The 23,082-nt window shown below is 43.1% G+C and overlaps 1 protein-coding gene across 6 annotated transcripts in view; it reads right to left on the minus strand.

Annotated features, from left to right (window-relative positions):
• LOC147032942 (multiple PDZ domain protein-like) overlaps nt 1–23,082 on the minus strand; it is a 239,163-nt gene that overhangs the window by 199,000 nt on the left and 17,081 nt on the right. For all 6 annotated transcript variants that reach the window (XM_085870979.1, XM_085870976.1, XM_085870977.1 and 3 more), the window contains exon 3: nt 8,035–8,234. In XM_085870979.1, coding sequence (XP_085727105.1) covers nt 8,035–8,234 — 200 coding nt within the window. The remainder of the gene's footprint in view (nt 1–8,034; nt 8,235–23,082) is intronic.

The raw sequence follows: 23,082 nt of genomic DNA on the forward strand, positions 1-23,082 counted from the left end.
GTTCATTGGCATAGCAGTCTCTCAGAAAAATGTTTTACAAAATATGGCACAATCAAAATAATTATTGACATTAACAATCATTGATGATTATAACAATAAATTAAAAAAACACTATGACGACTACTAATACTACTACAACTACCTAGAATGGCACTCAGTATCACGCATACCTCCACCAGGCTGAATAGTTGACATTTTGTATCCCACTGATAGACCAGATATATTGTTGTGTGTATCTATGTGTGTATATGTATATATATATATATATATATATATATATATATATATATATATATATATATATATATATATATATATATATATATATATATATATATATATATATATATATATATATATATAGTTTTTGGGCCTATCACTCAATAGTAAAGAATTAAAAAAATTCACGGATAAGAATCCGGATACAGATCTTTACGAGAATAGAATCAATTTGTCCTTGTCACACATCCAATCTGTCCACAACTTTTTGAGATATCCTGCTCACAGACAGAAAAACAGACAGGGGGTGAAAACAACCTCATTCCACCTTCGGTGATGGAGGAAAAAAAATAATAATAACAAGAACGGCACTCGGTAAAGTGCATTCTTCCGCCAGGCTGAACAGTTTCCGTTTTGTATCCCACTGATCTATGTCGGAGTAGCTATCCATCCAGGATTGTGCCCAATAGCCAAGGAGACTGCTTCTGCAGCACCAACACTCTGCACAGAGTATGGTCCCAATGGATGGATCCCACTGATAGGCCGGATCTGCTGAGCTGAACCAAAATCAAATTGGCTTGTTCTTGTCATCTAAGAAACCCATCCACCAAGTTTTATTATAATTCATCCACAACTTTTTAAAATATGCTATATATCGTTTTTGGCCCCATCTCTCAATGGTGAAGAATTACTTAAGAAATTAAAAAAATTCTAGTATCCAGATCCGAATTCACATCTTCACCAAAATCAAATAAATGACTCCTTGTCACACACCCAACCTGTCCACGAAGTTTCGTCGGAATCCGTCCTCAAATTTTTGAGATATCATGCAATATCGTTTTTAGCCCATTCTTTCAAAGGTGAAGAATCAGCGAATAATTAAATAATTCTCGTATCCAGATATGGATTCGGATCTTCACCAAAATTGAATCAATTCTTCCTCATGGCACTCTCAACCTGTCCACCAAGTTTTGTGTGACTCCATCAACAACCTTTAGAGATATTGTGCTTTATATCATTTTGCATGATTATATCATTATATCATCAACCTGTCCACCAAGTTTTGTGTGACTCCATCAACAACCTTTAGAGATATTGTGCTTTATATCATGTTTGGCCCCATCTCTCAATGGTGAAGAATCACTTGAAAAATTCTCGAATCTGGATCCGGATTCAGATGTTCACCAAAATTTAGCATTTCCGTCCTTGCCCGGTTACCTACACACACAAAAAAAATTCAAAACGATTGCTTGAAAACTGTGGCCAAAAATCGTGTGACAGACAAACAAACAGACAAACAAACATACAGACAGACAAATGCTGCAGACCAACATACTTGGAAAAAAATTTTTTCGCCAAGTAACAAACACACCCAAATGCAATACCCTCTCCTTGGGCATGGGCAATACTCATTCATGATAGTGCATTGAATGAGATGGGTATTAATGAGTATGAATGCCCTTATTGTTGTGTTCCATGCTTTGCTTAATGAAATCGGATCAGAAGCTATTAAATCGCACCTTATGGGGCATGGGGGCATCCATGAATCGAAATGGGGGCATCCATGTTTTAACAACAAAGCTTGATAATGATTCACCAGTAGAGATTACACAGCATCAATATATCCTCTTAGCCATTTGGCAGAGCTTCAGTATCGAAATTATAAATGCAATAAAAAGCAGTATTACCCTGTCATGAGAAATGTTCTAATAATTTAATCTGGCTTTTTCTTACTTTGGAATTCATTTCTCACTTCCCATATACCCATGACATTCTTCCTTTATGCACTCTTCCAAATCTTCCATCATTTCCCCTTTCATCCAGTATCATTATCTCTCTTCCTAGTTCCCCTTCACTTCTACTTACCCTCATCAATCTCAGCAAAATATCCTTTCTGGACATTAAAGCCATCACCTAATAAGTTGGGAGAAACTGTTTTAGTCTGCATCACCAACTGTGCCTCTTTGAATAAGCCTCCCAAGTTAAAACAAAGAATGGATAATGAGTCGGGTTTCAAATAACATGATAGATGATTACACCAAGGACATGGGAAGGTTGGCTTGTAGGAGGAAGGGTCAGAAGAGAGCTAGCGTGGGAGACGTGGATGAGACCACTTATTGCCCTGTCGAGAATCACGCAATAATAGAGAACTTGAAGACCTAAATAGTTTGAGAATTTTTCATCATGAAAATAAAATGGATGAACAAAGCTGAGCTGTATCGTGCATGCAACCAGGCATTACTTTATGCTCAGACGGTGGAAGCAAAATTACAATTTTGGTCTCCCAGTTGTATCCTCAGTCGAGTTGCATGCTATGTCGCTGATGTAATGACCTGTTACGTTCAGGAAGAAATACATTATTTGATTATAGAACCAGTACACAATGGCCCACCTTTTACAAAAGGTACTGTGGGGTAAAGCAGAGCTGAAAAATAGCAATTTCTGCTTCTCTATCAATTATTTTTATCACAACATCTGTTATTACTAAAACTCTCATCATGTATATATGTACACTACCAGTCAAAAGTTTTAGAACAACCCCATTTTTCCAGTTTTTACTGAAATTTAAGCAGTTTAATGTTAAAATGTACTCTGGAATTAAAGCACAGAACAAATAAACAATTGCAGATAAAAAAGAAATCATGGAATCGTTTTGTTGAACAAAATTTAATCGAAATTTTTGACTCATCAAAGTAGCCACCTTTTGCAGATATTACAGCCAAACATACTCGTGGCATTCTTTCCACAATGGAAATCAAATATTGTTGGAAAGTTCTTCCCAACACTATTGCAGGAGTTCCCACAAATGTGTTGCACTTGTAGATTGCTTTGCTTTCACTCTTCTGTTCAGTTCATACCAAACAAGCTCCATGGGGTTTAAGCCTGGAGACTGTGCTGGCCATTCCATGATTTGAAGCCTACCGTCTTGTTCTTTTCTAAGATAGTTCTGACATAGCCAAGAGGTATGTTTTGGATCGTTATCTTGCTGGAGAATGAACCCTTGACCAACTAGGCGTAGACCAGGGGGTATTGCATGGCGCTGCAAAATGCTGTGGTAGCCCTTTTGGTTCATGGTGCAGTCACTCTGTGCAAGTCGCCGACTCTCGATCCAGCAAAAGAGCCCCAGATCATCACGCTTTCTCCTCCATGTTTGGCAGTTGGTGTCACATACTGAGGAACCATGCTTCCATGTTCTCGATGGCGTACAAAAACCATGCGTGATTAACCGAAGATTTCAGATTTTGATTCATCGGTCCATAAGACCTTCTTCCAGTTTTCAGTAGTCCACTGGCGGTGCTTCATGGCCAAGGCAAGCCTCTTTTTCTATTTTTGCCATCTTAGCAATGGCTTTCTTACTGCCACTCGACCTGTCAAACCTGCAGTTCGAAGACTTCTCTTCACAGTTGAAACTGAGACTTCCTTACTTCGACCAGTGTTAAGCTGTGCTTGAAGCGACTGTCCTGTGAGCCGCCTATCACACAAGCTGTTGACACTCAGAAACTTGTCTTCTGAATGTGTTGTGGCTTTGGGTCTGCCAGACCTCTTAATGTCAGAGTTTCCTCCAGTTTCCAAGTGACTTTTGATGGTGTAGGAAACTGTACTTACCGACACCTTGGCTTCTTTGCAATTTCTCCAAAGGAAAGACCTACACTTTTAAGGGTTATAATGGTTTGTCGATCTTCCTTTGTTAATTGTCTTTTTCTCGCCATTATGACAGCAATACACTACTTCCTGCAGTGCAATATTATCCAAATAATGCTTCAAAGGGTGTAGCAACACAGTCTGTTCCAACACTGCTTTTATACAGACAGAGGGTTTGTAACTAATCAACAAAATTTGGGACACCTGTAGGAATTGTTTGCATCAACTTTCAAGGATAATTTACTTCCATTGCTGCAGAACAGCTGAAGTTGCTAACCCATTACTTGGTTCCCGAAAAGGGCCTTTTAACAACTCTGAAATTTACATTATTTTTCAGTTTTTGGTAACCTAAACTTTTTTTTAACCTCTGGCAGTTTACCGCTTGGCTTTGTACCATTTCAGGTTATTCACTGGACTTGAACTGCTCAAATTTAAGTAAAAACTGGAAAAAAATATGAGTTTTAAAACTTTTGACTGGTCGTGTATGTATGTATGTTCCCGAAATACAGCCAAAACAGTACACGATAGCGCAAAAAATTTTGGGCCACCTTACTCACCATTTGCCTGCGGTGTGCAGTATCAAGTTTCGTTCAAATCAGGCAAAGAAAAAAAAATATTAAAAAATCAATTCCCGATTCAGTCAAGTGATTCAGCCAAGTGACTCTTCGGGAGAATTTGATCAATGCAAACAACCTCAGCGGTATACAGTCATGCGCCACTTAACGACGGGGTTAAGTTGTGAGAAATGCGTCGTTAACCGACGTCGTTGTGCGAACATCATATATTTTTATTTTTTTTCGTTTTCGTTTTCGAACATCATACTTACACAAACCGAGACACCTCGGCTATATGGTATCACCTATTGCTCCTCGGCTACAAACCTGTACAGCATGTTACTGTACTGAATACTGTCGGCAATTGCAACACACATCCAAGAGAGACGGAAGACACGTTAGTTTTACCTTTGTGCTGTTCATGACGGCCATCGGTGTTGTTAGCGGCAGCTTACAATCTCCTCTCGCATTGATTATAGAAAGGTGAATAAATAGCGTTTGGATTTTATAAATACGTAATTATTGCATCAATGTTATAATGTACAAATAAAGAAACGAGCACCTGTCAATTGTGTGATATATTTTCGGAACAGTGCGATTGTTTTAACAACATAAAAAGCTTCACCAAAAATAAATTTGTGTCTTAATTTCGACTGTAACAACAACGATTTATTCACGGAATTCTTCAATTCAAAGGTAATTTACTTGCTGGAAGGTAAACGTGGAAACATTGGTTCAGTTTGAAAGCCGATTTCCTTGAATCCAGATTTAGCACGATCCTGCTTTTTTCGCGATGACATTTTATGGACCTCAACGATCGCATTATAAGGGATCCACACTGTCGTTGTTTATTATGTACTGTACAGTGTACATAATTGTACATGCTATTTTTATACGACTGGCAGCGCTACGTCGGCTACATGACTCGGCGATAGGAATTTTTCAACTCCATTATAATGGAGTTGGCAGATCCATCGTAAATGCGATTATGGGACCACCGTCGTATATGCGATCCGTCATTGCCCGAAACGTCGTTATGCGGCGCATGACTGTAGTTCGCTGGAGCTATCATTTGTTATTCTTGAAATGATTTATTTAAAAAAATCTCAAACATTTAGTATAGACAAAGAACGATTTATTTTTAAGCATAAAATAAACATCGCCATTTTGATCCAATAAGTACTTCCATGTTCATTAATAAATAATATTGTGTTTCGAAGATTACGCACAATAATGTCTTAGACTTTCTTTTCTCCGTTTTTTTTTCACATTGACGCACAATATAAAGTTTCGTTCAAATCGGGCAACGAAAAAAAATTATTAAAAAATCAATTCCTGATTCAGTCAATTACTCTTCGGGAGTATTTGATCAATGCAAACAACCTCAGCAGTGTAGTTCGCTGGAGCTATCTTTTATTTTTTCTTGAAATGATTTTTATCATCAACCACTGTCACAACGGGAACCCAACAGGTTCATGGGTCATATAGTCTCTTATAATACTGTCGTGTCCCCACCGATTAACACCAACGCTGGAAGGATGGACCGAACTAGCTTTTACTCCATTGGACTGTGTTCGACCGAAATGGGGGCGGCTCGCATGCATAGGAATCGCAAGAAGCACACGAGGATATTAGCTCTGATTGAAATGGTTTTATTTCCCAACAAAACAAATTAAAAAAAAACCAGGGGTATGGTGGAATGTCGACGGAGGAGTACGACGGTGAGTTGGAGAAAGGAAGAAGGGGGGGGGACAGGGAATCAATATAAATTATATGCAATTAAACTATGAAACGTATGGTACCACACACTGGATTCAAGCACAGATAGGGATGGGAGACGAGAACCAGATGAGGCCTTAGCTCTGCTGGTGGACGAGGAGGGAACAGGTCCATGGGGAGGGGAGACCAACAGGCAATGAGGCAGGTGCCGAAACACCTGGGCAGGGTGACGAAGACACACAAGCAGGAACCAGGGATGACGAAGCAGACACAGAGCAAATGCAGGAACACAAGAAGGCAGGCAGGCCTTATGGACAGAGGCAGGGCCACAGTGAAAAAAAGGTTCCTCCTTGAGGTTTTACACCAACTGCCTTTTCTCTCTCTTGAACCGTCGTTCCACCTCTCTCACTCCTCCCTCTGGGAAGACGAACTCCATCCCTTTGGAGGCATTCATAACTGCTCCTCAGGAGGCTATCCAAGATTCCGCCACTCGGGAGACGACAAAAAGTCCCCCCCTCACTCTCTGGACAATGCCGCCCCGTTTAAAGGCCCTCTCTCTTTGCTTCAGCCTCACTTTGGCACCTCACCCAGGGGATTAAAATGGCATTGCACATACAATTCATTACCTTAACTCCTAACTAATTATTAAGCAGCATCCCCAATCTGGTGCACATTCACACAAGACATTAAGCTAATGGTTCCCTACTTAATCACATTGAGATCGGCTAACGCCGCTAACTACTCATACATGGACTATACTACTCTATACATTTATATAAGTTCTAAGGTAATATCTTACCCACCCACCCTTCAAACATAACAAATCCAAACTTGTGTTTAAATTATTTTTAAACAGCATCAAAGGCTCTTGTGAGAGTTTGCACACGTATAATGCTGAATAAAGACATTCGGAGACACCAATGTGCATTTTAATAAATTATGACGTCAGTACAAAATGGACAAATTAACTGTTGATACGAGATATAAACATGGTATTGCAGCTGCATAAGCTTTATGTTCAGATGGGAACACCAAACAGGCAAACCCACAATGCTTGATAATAAATAAACAAACCCCTCCCCATCCAATCCCTCCAAAATACAATAAATAAAGATATAAAATGAATGGCAATTGTGCAAGACAAATCCCATTGCAATAATTATTTTTCGAACATGCAACTGCTCGTTACATTGGGGTTAAATGCCTGACGGAAAAAAAATCCTGATCTCCAGATTGTCACAGTGGAACTTCAACTTGTATCATCAGCATGCTGTCATTCAAAAGCAGGGCTAATTAAACTTATAGCTGCTCGCCTTGCTTCATGTGCCCATGGTAGACTTGCATTTTGATCAAGAGTGTGAATATGGCCATATTCCAAATTGCTATCTGTGGACTAAGCAAGGAGTTAACCAACCTGCTTCATTGTTATGACGTCTGATCTGAAACTGCCCAGAGAATTTGGATTGTTGAATGTATTTGGTTCTCATGAGACTTCAATTGGAAATTAATGTGTGAATAAACAGCCCCTATGTTTGAAGTACCTGGATTTCAAGGTTACTCGTTTTATAAGGCTAAATATACCTTGGAAGCAAGCCAAATACGGCTGAAATATAAAACGTTTAGAAATTCTGACTTTAAATGTAGTCGTAAAATAGAGTGGCTGATAAAAATGGAATATGTTAATTTGCTATTGCTTACAATCTTTGTCTTGCCATGAAATGCCAAATAATACTTTTATTACTTTTTATGCTCATAAATGAATTGGTTTACAACTGGCCTTAACAAGGGAACCCAAAGAAGTATTCACTTCAAAGTATTTCTCAAGCATTTTATAGCCTATTACCATCCATTTTAACCAAGCGACCCAATAAAAAGGGCCGCTGCACAAACATTCACTCACCGTCCCTTTGAACTCCTGCACTGAACGCTGGAGATGTACTATCTGCTGGAATAGCGGGCTGGCAAGTGTGGCCCTCAAGGCTCCAAGACGGCAATAGTGCAGGGACAGAGTTTCAGGGCAGTCTTGTGAATCAGCGGAACGTGAACGCGTGTGCAGTTTCGCCTGGAGCCTGTCCAATGCCTGCATGGCACTCTGAATGTCTGGGGAGGCATTATGTCGTTTTAGCCAAGGTGTCACAGAGTAGGATGCTGTCATTTTGTATATCACGGATCAGTGCATTCCTGATTAATATGGAATTGGTATATGTGAGGTTGTGGAGCAAGTATTTGAGTAAATAAGTAGGCTAACATTAAGGATACTAGAACAAATAAGTTTTGTCACATCATTATCTAATGACAGTAAATAATAATGTCAGGCACACTGGTGTCAAAAGCTGTGCTTATGTGAGAAGTTTTGAAGTGAAAGTTATGTTGACATAATGTTGTTCCTGGAGATTTGAAAGAACTGCCACTTTTATGAGCTTCAGGATTGCTTATTAATCATGCTCAACCTTGATGCAGGGGGGAATGATATATTTTAAAAGTATAGTGTACCTTGTCTGTATTAGCATAGTCGTGATGTGTTTATGCTCTATCCTTGATAAACATTAGTGCGGAAGCTCTCTCGGTCCGTATAAGCAAGGCAGGAACCCAAAATCGGATGTCAATGCATTATTACCTCTGCCACCAAAGGTGGATAAGGGTTATGTTTTCACACCTGTTTGTTTGTCTGTCTGTCTGTCTGTGAGCATGATATCTCAAAAAAGCATGGATGGATTCAGATGAAACTTGGTGGACAGGTTGGACATGTGGGAAGGACAAATAGATTAGATTTTGTTGAAGATCTTGATCCAGATGTTAGAATTTTTAAAGTGATTCTATACAATTGAGATGTTGGGCCAAAAAGGATAGATAGCATGATGTTTCAAAAGGTTGTGGACAAGTTACGATAAAACTTGGTGGATGAGTTGGGTAGATGACAAGAACAAGCTGATTAGATTTTGGTTGGTCAGGATCCAGATCCGGCCTATCAGTGGGACACAAAACATAAACTGTTCAGCCTAGCGGAGGTATGCACCCTACCAAGTGCTCTTCTAGTTAAAAAAAAAAAACCCACTGAAACTACACCTGAATATGGATATTGTCTTTGGTTTGACTTTGAAATTTTCAGCAAAAAAAGTTTAAAAAAGAAAAAAAAAAGAAAAAAAACTACTTTTCAGGGACATTACAAAGGCAGTGCATTAAAAGTCTACAAAGTTAATTTCTGACATTTTACACTTGTAGGTAAAGGTGGAGGCAAAAAAATACAATGAAGGAAACTCACTAACAAGCGAGAATCCCGATTAATAATGGCCATCTATGTGGTGGTTTCTATCAGCGATCTTCACAGTGACCACTGCTGCAAAATGGCATGATGATCTTGTGTCATCTGCAGTTAAAATGCAATGATACAATGTTGCCTCTATCATCCTGCTAGTCAGGCAAGCTCAAATGTCACTGGCTACTCCATAATATCTCTCAGGTAGATTTTGAAGGTTCAGGATAGGGTTCACATGCAATTCCAGTGAGGAGAGACATGACAAACTTGGCAATTGCAGGAGCAAATGGTCATGTTCGTTTTTTGTAGATGGGGGAGATAAATCTCTCTGGGATTAGCAAAAACAACAATCTCTAAGGGGAATTATGCAGTCAAACATTTTAAGCATCAGTCTTGATTAATGATACTACTTTGTCAAGAAATCTCCAATCTTTAGCCCACCATCAATCAGCCTCTTCCATGTTCCTCTTCTGCTGTTTCAACAAGTTAGTGCTTTGTCAAACTCTCTGTTACTGCCCATCCTCCTCACTCTGTTCGTACCACCCGTCTATTTTCTACTTGTCACCCTTTTTGTGGTAACCCCCCTTCCCTCCATACCAATTGCCATGCCTCCTCCTTCTTCCCCTACACTATCTCTGTTTTGAACAGCCTCCCCAGCAGCATGTTACCGACTTCTATCAACTTGCAACAATTGAAGTTACGAATCAATCGTTACTATCTCATGTAATTATTATATTTTGTCATCTTATTGGTGGGGAAGTCAGGGTGGTTTATAAAGAAGCAAATATGTAAAGAAGGAAAGCTTGAAATAAAAACATCGAGTTAGAAAACAAGACAGAGGAATGATTACACCCTGTGGTGTTAAGTTTCAAAAAAGGTCTTTTTTAAGATAACTTCAGGATGTACAGTATGACTAAAATGAAGAGCAACTGAGAATGTGTTGTTGTTGTTGTGCCCTAGCTAAGGACAGATTACAATGAGAAGGACATAATCCTCTTCTGTTCATCTGTTCCTCTGTGTTTGTAAGCTTAAAATGCAGAGCATACAGACACCTTGCACTGAATATTGTTTAATAACCACATGGTATGAAGGATGCCAGGAAGTTATACAGGATGCATCTCAACAAGACATTGCAATTGAACATGACCTAAAAGTATCATGTATGTGTGACAGTCGCATGAATTTATAAATGTTGGCTTAAAATGCCTCTCGTAGACCAGCACTGTTTCTCTTCAAAAATGGCTGTTAACAAAAATGGTTAAAAAAAAGAGAAACGATGCTGACAAAGCTCAACATGTGGATTTCAGCCCGAAGACCAAAATACATGGTCAACACCTGTCTAAACAATCATCATATGCTCTGACACAAAGGCCAAAATGTAACCCTTTTACACCTTCAAGGTCCACACAATCAGGAAATCGTGTTTGGTTCAATGAATAGATATAGCTTCACTTAACACTTCATCGTTGTTATTTTCTTGAATAAATATCTTGAAAGGAAGATATTAATGTTATTTGGTGCCCTTTTATGCTGACTGGCCCCGCTCCTTCCATGACGTCGGGTATATACGTGTACGGTCTGACAGCACCGTCTACATAATGATTTTGACTATCATAATCTGGGGATTCTTGATTCCAAAATTGTCAAATTCACTTTCTGACAAGTCTGAAGCCAGTTGAGTGGCCATTATCCATTGTGTGCTGACAGTCTTTCTCTCAATTACGTCATGGCAGTTTATCTGGAATTTTTGGTGGCAGTACCTGATGGGTTTGCTTTTTTAACTGTAACACCTCAAAAAAAATTAGAATTAAAAACCACGTTCATTTCTTTGTTCATTATGTTAAAAATAAATATAATCACATTTTAAAAAAAACTTGTTTTTTTTCTGATTCTGTGGACTTTTAAGTCTTCATGAGCGAGACAAAGGGCAGACAAAAACAAAGAACAACAGCTTATGCAAAAAGAGACCTGAAATTTGAAAGACATTTTGATGTTTGAAGTGTGCTAAAAATGGCAAAAACACTCTATGTACATTGCACAAAATTTTTTCTAGGAGTAATCAACATATTTTAGAGGGTACAAAGAAGAAAAATAATTTAAATGACAAGACAATATATTTGTCAAGGCTTGTCAAAGGCACAATGCTGGTAATTTTTGTTTGCTGGTCCACAAGAAAACCTAACAACTGGCATTTCAGACAAGTCTTCAATGCCATCATGCTAGTTTCTCCATTTACATATATTCAGTAAATTCAACCATTAACAATATGAGATTTTTCACGCGAGTCCGACACAAACACTTTTGCTGCAATTCTTTTTTGGACTTTAAAAACAGCTTCATTAAGTTTGAGGAACTTTCGTCATGAGCTGGAGGGTGAATTGACATATCGGAACTGAAAAAAAACAATCCGTTTCTACGGAGGCTCAACATCCATGTTAAAATCAGTAATTTGAGAAGCAAAACTAAGAAGTAACACTGTTGGAACCAAGCACTCTGGGTTGCAGAGTTGTTATTTTTAAGCAAAACTACAACAGCAACAAGAGCTCCACAAATGACAATCCTGATGTGCCCTATTTTGACTTTCTGTGTAGCAATCTCAAAATACAACTAAACTCGCAACTTCTCTTCTGCAATTTTGAAAATACACACGTGGTTCATGCAAGTATGTCAGGAAAAAAAATGATACAATTGAGTCATATCGGAGGAGGAGATTGGGACCATACTCTGTGCGGAGAGTTGGTGCTGCCTAAGCAATCTCCTTGGCTATTGGGCACAATCCTGGATGGGTCACCACTCCGACACAGTTTCCCAGCATACTGGCACTCATTTTGCCGACCTCGGAAGGATGACAGGTCGAGTTAACCCCACTTGGTATCAATTCAACAGATGAGAGGGATTTGAACTCAGGACCCTTGGATCCAAAGCCAGCCACCCTAACCATTAAGCCAACACCAGGCACATATAGGTAATGCACAGGTAGTGGACAAAAAATGGAAACACCCAGGTAAATGAGGAACAAGTATATTGAAAGCAACGGCTTCCACAAATATGTGACCGATGTGGTGATTAAGTATACAACATCCCAGCATGTTTCGGGTCATGTATAAAAATGCTGCACAGGCCTGGTTGCTTATAATTATGGATAGCATGGTTTCAAGAGGATACCTCAGTGACTTTGAAAGAGAGGTGATTGTTGGGGCACGTTTAGCAGGAGCTTCAGTGACACAGACAGCTCAACTTGCTGATGTTTCACAATCAACGGTGTCTAAAGTGATGTCGGCATGGAACTCCGAGGGAAAGACATCAGCAGCAAATGGCAACAGTGGGCGGAAGCGCATACTCCAGGATCATGATGTCCATGCATTCATTTGAAGTGTAAGGCAAAGCAGGTGAGCAACTGCAGGTAAAATGACTGAAGATTTTCAACCTGTTTTTTTCATCATTTTTTCAGCAGCCATTTTCATCAAAAATGGTCCACTGAGAACTCCATGGAGCAGGATACCAGAGTCAGGTTGCAGTGCACAAACCACTCAGCACACCTGGCAATGCACATTTGTGAGTCCAGTGGTGGTGTAAAGAGCACAGGCAATGGACTACCAATCAGTGGAAAAACGTGATATAGAAAATGAATCATCCTTCACAATGTTCTCAACAAAATGACAAGTGCATGAGTGGTACCAACCTAACAAAAACATTATACAACCCTGAGTGCTTGGTTCCAAAAGTGAAGGGTTCTGGTGGTTCTTTAATGTCATGGGTGCATTTTCCTGGCATGGTTTTGGTGCAGTCATTCCCTTAGAAGGCAAGGTCAAACCATTTCTTTCCTGCCGGGAAGGTTGTCATCGACGATGACAATGCCCCCATTCACAGAGCATGTGTGACTGCCCTATGGTTTGGTGAGCATGACACTGATGTTATCCATACGTCATGGCCTTCTCAGTCACCAGATCTGAACCCAATCAAGCATTTATGGGATATTCTGGAATTACACCTGAGACAGCGTTTTCACCTCCATCAAATACAAGACTGTCTCATGGAAGAATGGTGCCGCATCCCTCCTGCAGAATTCCAGACACTGGTGGAAACCGTGGCACGGCATATACAGGCTGTACTGGCCATACGTGGTGGCCCAACACCCTATTAAGTGACTTCACATTGGTGTTTCCATTTCTTTTTCAACTACCTATATGTACAAACAAGAATTTGTATGAAATTCCAAACATTTGTTTCATGTAAAGACATGTGTGAAGGGGCATACTGGCACTTTCATGATGGTGGTGGTCGTTTGGCAGCTTAGCTGCCAGGGTAGCTATCATTTCTTGAAGCGCAACTGTGTCGCTGATGCAGTGCCCCTCTCCCAGTACACACACTGGAACTGGTACTCATTTCGTCGACCTCGGAAGGATGACAGGCTGAGTCAACCCCCTGGTGTATAATTCAGTGGCTGGCGGGGCTTGAACTCAGGACTCGAGGATCCCAAGCCACCACCCTAACCACTGAGCCAACACCAGGCTCATAACTTTCATTATGAAGACATAAAGTAGAAATAAAGAGTTAGAAAGCAAATCAGAAGGACGAATAGAAATAGGATGAATGTACATAAATACTAGCAGGGGATACACGGTGTTGCCCCACTGGGTGACCTTTTCCCGGCGGCGGTTTAGGGACATGCTGGACATTGAGAAGCTATGGAGTTATAGCCTCATGGTGGTTATATTTGCCTGCGGGCCAATGGCAGCACTGTCTGACCCCATATCCCAAAAGAGTAAAAGCTCAAAAATCGCGGATTTAAACATCGTGGGTTTGACCAATCACAGACAACCTATTGTCTTCCCATTTCGTTATCATGGGATTTAATTTTGGCCCATCACGGTTTTTGAGCCGAGGTGAGTCATCATTTGCGTTCGCATGCACAATTACCTCCCATTAGGAGCCTTTTGTTGTTTCTCGTGCAGTGTTTTAATGGCGCCCAAATGTAAAACAGTTGGCAAAATTAGTTGCGCCAAAAGGCAGAGGAGGGTTATAATGTTGGGCGAAAAAAATTGAGTTGCTCGAAAGGTTGGCAATACGTGGAAGTGTGGCATCTGTGGACCGCCATTACGGCATCAATGAATCGACTGTGGTATATTCGTGAAAGTGAGTGAAATATCCGTGCAAGTGTTGCCGCCAGTGATCCACAAAGCATGCGTTTCATTGCAGATGCTCATATTGAAAAGATGAAGAAAGCCATTAAAGGTTGGATCAAGGATCAAACAGAAAAAAGTGCTTTTGAGTGGAACGGTGATATGGGGGAAATAATTGCAGATTTACCGTTTCCACGAGGCACCAAGGGCCAAAGACTCCAGTTCAAACATAGCAACCCACACATTCCATGCAAGCACGGTCTGGTTTGAGAAATTCAAAATACGATTTGGCCTCCATCATGTACAATTAGTCAGGGAAGCAGCATCAGCAGACCATGATGCTGCAGACCATACCATACTATCTACCAATGCTCAATTAATGCCAATGAGACAGAATTATTCTGGAAGAGGATGCCATCTGATACCTTCCTGTCCAAGCAGAAAAGATCTGCTCCAGGTTTCAAGGTGGTTAAGAATCGTCTTACCCTTCTCCATAACAATATATGTTGTCGTGTCCACGGCCAGTTAGCAAACAGCCGAGATCCCCGGAGATCATAGCACGCAGGGGATAGAGGGCGACAAGGGCGTGTACCAGATGATAGCACACTGGTTTACCCTCGAACCCACAACGAATAGACAAACACTGTAAATTTAACAAACGAGGGTTTAATGAACATAAATCAAAAATTTATAATGGAAATAAACCAATAGTGCAAAGGAAACGTGAGGCAAACTAAAACCTAATTCGAGATGTCTCCACTCAGTTACAAAAACACACAAGGGAACAGATAAAATAAAATCCTTCCTTTGTTCCGGCACTTAGCTGCATGTCCAGAGATGACCTTTCAGGAGCCTAGTGATCCTCAAAACCACATAACCACCACGCTGGAAACACACAGCAAAATGGCACCAAATAGCGTGCCAGTATGAAGGCACGGTTTTTGCTTGCTCAGAAACGTTCAGTTCTGTTGTTGTTGTTGTTGTTGTTGTTGTTGTTGTTGTTGTTGTTGTTGTAAAAACGTGGTTCTATTATTCCTGGCTTTGCAAATGCAAAAATGTCGGAAAAGGTCACAGGGGGCAATCACATACTTGGAGAAACTATCCTTAAACCCTGTTTAGTTAACACAACACCACCACATGTGGTGACACGTAACAACTTAAGCTCACAGTTTTCCCTACTTAATTTACATTGAGATGTCTCCTGCTCATCCACGGACCATGCTACACTATACAATCCCACCTTTACGATGACATTCCTCCATCTACCCCACAAATTCAACACAGCCCCCCCCCCATCCCCCCACCTCCCCAGAACCATTGCTCCTGCAAGGTTCAATGCAGGCGTTACAATTCCAGCCTTACCACATATTGACTCACACCTAATTAGCCGATGAAATAAATTTGGAGGGCTGTGGGAAGCGAGCCATAGCTAACTTACCTGTTCTCCTTAATGTTCTAAACCCCCTAAAACACAACAATTCAAAAACTTACAACACTCTTGGTTCCTTGCTCCTAACTCCTTGGGTGGGTAGAAAATGTCAGAAGCACACAAAAACCTACCGTAACATACAAAACCTTAACCAAAAACTCATTAACATTTTACAACCGCCCTCCAAAAGACTGCGTTCCCTGGTGGATGTCAATACGTAACATTACCTGCAGGAGCCATCCCGATTTACCGAATCCAAATTGCCATGTGCCCTGTCTTTCTGGTACAGGTTAGTGACATGGATCGGGTGGACCTTCCCTCACACATAAACCCAATAATCAATCATTCATTTCAACCCTGTAAGACCATAGCTGAAATGTTATAACACATGTGTGATCCTCAATTAGGTGGAGGGGAAGTACCGTACAACCAAGATGGTGGGGGCGCTTCAGGCTGTGGTTCCGCAGTCCAAAAACAAGTCACTTGACTTATGACTTCTTCACCTCCACCCCTCCCCCCCCTCAACTATTGGGTCCCTGATAGCCAAACAGCTCTTTTGGTGTATGCCCCGCCGGTGAGGGTCTCTGCATCATCCAGGCTCTCTCGGCCTCTCCTGGGTCGTCAAGGGTCTCCATACTTTTGGGTGACCAATCAGACCTCCCCTCCGATGGATCCCCATTTTGACACACCACCGGCTGCCAGCGACGACAAATTACCTCGGGGGAGCCGCAGGCACCACTCCTCCAGAGCTTGATCCATTCCTGTGGCCTCACCCACCTTCCAGGTCAGGTCAGGTACGGGAGCATGTGCCAGAACAGCGCGTCGCTGCGTCCACTTTCCGCCGGTACTCCAGGGGCCTCCGTCTGGCCATCCCCCAGGCAGATGCCAGGCCCATCCCCATCTCCTTGAGATGATGGTCAACCTGCTGCAACCATGAGGCACATGGTCGGCCCACTGGCCTCCTCCACTCATGAGAGTCCCTCGCTGAGAGAATCTGGTGAGCAGGATCAGCATCAGGAAAACGAGCCACATGTCCATACAGCCGCAACTGACGCTCACGGACTATGCAGGTAACAAATCTCATCCGAGTCTCTCTCAGCAACCGCTCGTTGGACACAAAATCCGACCAGCGATAGCCAAGGATTCTCCGAAGACACCTGGTACCAAAGGAATTAAGTCTCCGTCTCAGATCCTTGGTCAGAGTCCAAGTCTCGCACCCATAGAGCAAGACTGGAAGTATCAAGGACCTGAAGACTCGGACTTTCGTCCTCCCGCACAGGTACCGGCAGCGCCACACCCCATGATCCAGTGAATCCATGACTCCCCAGGCCCGACCCAGACGTCTATTGACCTGTGACTCGCAGCCAGCAGAGACATGAATATCACTGCCAAGGTAAGTGAATCTCTCCACGACCTCAACATCCTCACCACAAACAGACACAGACAGGACAGCAGCATCCAAGATGTCACCGAAAGTCTGGATCTTAGTTTTGACCCAAGAAACCCGTAATCCCAGCGGCTCCGACTCCTCATTCAGCACTTCGAGGGCCCCCAAAAGGATGTCTAAAGTCTCCGCAAAGATGACTGCATCGTCTGCAAAATCAAGGTCCGAGATCTTGACATTCCCAAACGATGCAACGCAACTTGATCTCTCCGACATCCTCCCTAAAATCCAGTCCATACAAGTGCTGAAAAGTGTGGGGGCAAGTACACATCCCTGACGAACTCCAGTAACAACTGGAAATAAGTCAGAGGTGGGACCACCACACTTCACAGCACTCTCAGTACCAGAGTAGAGTTCAGACATCAGATCGATCAGTTTTGGTGGCACCCCACGAAGACCAAGAATCCTCCAGAGGACATCCCGATTCACTGAATCGAACGCTTTACAGAGATCAACATAGGCTGCAAGCAGCCCCTGCCGAAACTCTCGTCTGCGTTCGGTGAGGACACGAAGGGCAAGGATACGGTCAATCGTTGACCTCTTTGGTGTAAAGCCTGACTGCTCTGGACGCTGGTGCTTAAGCAGATGGTGGCGAACCCTATCAAGAATTATCCGAGCAAAGACCTTGCCCGGCACTGAGAGCAGCGTCACCCCTCGGTAGTTGTTGCAGTCTTGGCGATCACCCTTCCCTTTCCAGAGAGGGACAACAAGGCCCCTCTTCCAGTCAGTTGGGATGATGCCTGTGTTCCAGGCAGAGCACAAAACTGCATGCAACGACACGAGAGCAGCATTTCCACCAGCCTTGAGAAGTTCGGCATGGATGCCATAAATCCCTGGAGCTTTGCCCCGTTTCAACTGGTTCACCGCAGCCCGTGTTTCCACAAGCGAAGGTGGACCACAGTTGATTCGTGGGTCAGCAACAGGGATTGTAACACCCTTGACGTCCAACTCGACAGCTGGGGGATCAGCCTGGTACAACCGCTCAAAGTAACCGGCCCAGCGGGCCTTCACTTCAGACACCTCTGTCAAGAGCCTACCACTCTCTGCTCGAACTGCAGTGCTCCGAGGGATGGGCTTGGATGAACGTAATGCGCGAATTCCCCTGTAAGCGGGACGAGAATCACCTGTCCACAGGTGATGCTCTACCCCCCTCACAGATTCCTCGCATATAGGCCTCCTTGTCCACCCTCAGTGCACGTACAGTTTTACGCCTCAGCTCTCTGAACAGCTCAGCTCTGCCATTCAGCCTGGCCCTGCGACTCTGGTCAATGGTATCCAGTGTCCCTTGAGAGACAAAATTCTTCTTTGCCCTGCGGTGAGTTCCAAGACATCCACCGGCAACATCAAGGACGGTGGTCTTGAAGGCGCTCCACAACTCTTCAGGACCCCCCAAAGCACCCAGACCCCCCCAAGTGTCCACTCAGCCTGTTCGCAAACTCCTCAGCTACTCTCTCATCCCTGAGCTTGGCAACATCCAGCCTAGGCTGGGATAGTACCATTCTCCAGGATTTAAGGTGCAGCTTTAGAGTTGCTACAACAAGCCTGTGGTCAGTATTGAGGAACTGAGCACTCTGGTAGACCCTGCAGTTCTGGATCATCCTCCAACGACCGTCAATGAGGACATGGTCAATCTCCTTTGCCACACTGCCAGCGTTGGAATACCAAGTCCAGCGATGAGCTTGTGGGCGCTGAAACCATGAACCAGCCACCCTAAGTCAAGGAACTTAGTGCTATTCTGGTTCATAGTTCCTGACCCATGGGGACCAACACACACCTCATAACCATCCCTATCAGTTCCAGTCGATGCATTGAAATCCCCCAAGACTAGAAGTGTATCTCGTCTGGGGCACTGATCAACCACAGACTCGAGTGTAGCGTAGAATGCATCCTTCACGGTGAGATCACTCGCCTCAGTCGGAGCATAAACAGAGACCAGGGAAATGACACCTAAGGAGTGACGAATCCTTAATCTCATAATACGCTCGTTGACCGGTGTTACCTCAATTATCATTGGGGTCAGCTTATTGGACACAGCTACAGCAACTCCTTGGGTATGGTAACCATCAAAGCGACCAGACCAATAGTAGGTTAACCACCCACCATTATCTCGCCGCAATCCGGTCTCCGGACCTCAGAGAGAGCTGCAATCCCGATGTCCAAACGCTTGAGCTCAGATGATAACAGAGACAGGTGATCATCCTCTCTTAGGAATAGGACATTCCAGGCACCCACCCGAAGGGACCGCTTCAGGTTAACCCAAGGAGACCGCCGTCTGGTGGACGACACCTCAGCACCACTCCGACACACTCTCCCGCAATCTGACCCAGGGATGTTACCCCGTGGTTTCCCTCCTATCATCAAAGATTGGGGGTCCCGAAGGCTTTGCCCCAATCCCGTCATCCGGTGAGCTGCCCTGCGAAGGGAAGCTGCACAGGAGGTACTCCCACGGAGTGGGTTTTCAGATTTTTTTGCGTTTTTGCGTTTTGCGGAATGAAGGGTTTTACGGTGGCCGGAGTGCAAATCCTGCCACCAACCTCCTAATAAGAAGTGACAACTGCAGGAGGACGTCCGCAGACACAGTTGGGCACTAGATATGGATGGCCGTTGGCTCACAAGGAGCTCCTCCGCCCTTTGACAGGTTTTGTTTTTAATCCTGCTGGGTGTCCATATCCAAACACCCCCCTCTCCAGAAAACCTGGTGGGGGAAACGGTTTAGTCGCCGACAACCCGACCATGGAACAGGTTAGTACAGGTTTACATGGTACCTGTAGCAGGTCACAGATCGAACCTGACCTGACAAAATCTGTGACAAAAGGTCACAGATCGAACCCACAAAATCAAACATGTCATTGCCTCCTCCGCTGCCATTCAATTCTCAAACACTGCAATGCAAAAATGGTGATTGTGTTCCTACAATGCCATGGCCTGCATACATGATGTAATCCCCATTCATTCTCCAAACACAACTCAATTCTTGACACATAACAGACACCAACACAAGAAGACAATTCTGGTTTCCAAACCAATCCACTTACTGACCATTGGGTCACTCTCACCCACTCCCATCCTAACTACCCATGTCCCAATTTTTAGCAAAACTGAACACTTGAGACAGTAAGCATCAAGGCACCTTACCCTAAGTGCAGGTTGTTGCAGGTTTCTCAGGTCCAAGAGTGTCATCCACCACTCCTAGATTCCCCCACACCCTTCCAATCCACCCCTGTGGATTCATTATTTCAATCTCCCTGGATGCCATACTTTTTTTCCTTTTTTGTTATTTGCCTGTTATTCCAAAATCTTGGAGACCAACCTGGCTAATATTTGGGTGCAGTTGGAGACTTCAAGCACAACCTCGATGAGGAGTTGCCAGAGAACCAGGCCAGCCACAGGAACTGTGTCTGTAAGGTTTCTTGTGAGAGGCAGCAGGACCGATGCCTGCACCCCCATCCAGGATCTGGTGGACCCAAGTGTCTCTCATCCACTCCCAGAAGCCTGCATCCTCCTCCAATATCTGGTGGACCCAAAGTTCTCTCATCCACTTCCAGGATCTGGTAGACCCAAAGTTCTCACATCCACCCCCAGAAAAACTGGGGCCACAGCTAAAATCCAGACAGACATTTCCACATCCCAGTGGACCCAGTCAAAATTGTATCTCTTGGATGCACCAGAATGAGGGTGGAACAAAGCCATGCCCGGCAGAATGACAACCGGCATGACGACAATAATTCCCAGGTACGCATGGACGCTGGCAACCGTACTCCACCATCCATGAGACAAAAGCCAGGCAAACAGCCACTATGGTTGATGCCAACGCCATCGCTGTCCTTTGGAACTGGAACCCGACTTTTTGGGAGCACAACTGATGAGTGGGCAGGGCGAATCGCAAAAATTAGCCCACAAGAAATCCAAAACTGACCAGACTCAACGACACTGTCACAATCAGTCGTGCGTGTTATGAGGTATGTGGCCTATATCTGCTAACCATCTCAACTGGTGGCCCAGTTGGTATGATAGGGCCAGCCACCAAAGGCTGGCGTTCATGGTGGTATACCATTCCATTTTGGGCATATCCATCAGCCAAAGAAAGAACCAAGGGCTCTGCCAAATTTGTTTCCTGATTTTCTTCTTGGCAAGTATTCATTTCAGATATATTCTTTAGAAAGGTCATCTTCCTCATCCATTTCTTTCTTGCCTCCAACCCAATAATCACCATCCAATGGTTCATGCCCCATTATGCATTCCTCAACTTCAAACTCCTTCTTAAGTGGTACAATTTCTGGAGTATTCTTCTCAACCACTGGATCGAAAGAAGACTGACAAAGTCCTTCATAAAGTTCAGCACAGTTGTCTCTGCCAAAAAAGTCCAGTATTTGGCAATTCACCATCGTCATGCAATTCATCCAGCTGTTTCCCCTCAATATTATTTGCTGATGAATCTATAGGACTGACATCTGGAAAGGATTCCTGGGGTACATCAGCAACTGCAACTTCATCCAATTAAAAACGATGAGCATCATCTTAATCACTAGAATCCTCTACATTCACACCAAGTGGGGGCATTTTATCTTCAAAGCTTGCACTTGACTAGCTTTGGTTTGATTCAAGATGAGCCACTTGCTCAACTAACATGAAGTTACAGTTGCTGCAACTTTCTTCCTCAATACATCCTTCTTGGGACTGTTACAACATTGGCCCAACAAAATAAAATTCAAGATTTGACTTCTTGTAAGTGCCAAGTTCAGGAAGCAATGCTTCAGGAAGATCACATTCCTCACCCAGCACCTTCACAACTCCAATGTCTCATTCCCTATTGTACACACATCACAAAACATTTCTATAGATACACTCTCAATGACAGCTGTACCATCTACATTACAACAGTGAGAAGCATGAGACTCGTCATAGCTTACTACCTTGGCATCACTTCCACAAGGTTCAGAAACGGTGAGTAATTGACCTTTAGAACTATTATCTAGATCTGAACTATGGGATTGGTTCAGTAAATTCCTTTCAAAAACATCGCTTTCCCACTTGTACATTTGACAAGCATCCTGCTCTTCCTCTTGAGGTCCATCTGTGACTGTTAAATCACCTTGCACTTTTTCAAATTTGGCAATTCTCTCTCCAGAGTTTACATCAACTAGCTCACTTTTGATTGTTTCAAGATCAGCCACCTGTTTGATATTTGACATGTCAACATTACTGTTGCTCTCCTCTACTACATGTTCTCCAAACGTTCAAACATTGGCTCAGCCAAATCTGCTCGGCCATTTTCAGTAACATCCCCAATGCCAGAGTGCAGCAAGTTCAGTTTAACTTCACCATTGGCTTTGTACGAGTCAATCGGCCCAAGCATGGTCTTAACAGAACCATCAATGTCACCTCTGAGAATAACAGAAACTTTTGGTTCCACCACCTCTGCCTCGATGGCATTGTCCCAAGTGTTCAGCCACTCCTGTAATATCTCATCCATCCTTTCCTCAGTTAATTTTTTTTTTAAACAACTAACACCCGCTCTTGTTCTGTTACATGGGTTTCCAACTCTTTCACCTCCTCAGCCAAACCGCCACCCTGGAGATGAACACACCACTCCTCTATCCGCTGACGCATCCCGGCATCCACACAGGTGTGATAGCCATCCAGGTCCTCATTTACTTTGTCAATTCTTTTATTTGTTGACTCAATTTCTCCTTCCA

The sequence above is a fragment of the Eptatretus burgeri genome, chromosome 2 (assembly GCF_056783735.1).
Source record: "Eptatretus burgeri isolate ZD-2024b chromosome 2, Ebu_testis_v1, whole genome shotgun sequence".
Classification (NCBI taxonomy): domain Eukaryota; kingdom Metazoa; phylum Chordata; class Myxini; order Myxiniformes; family Myxinidae; genus Eptatretus; species Eptatretus burgeri.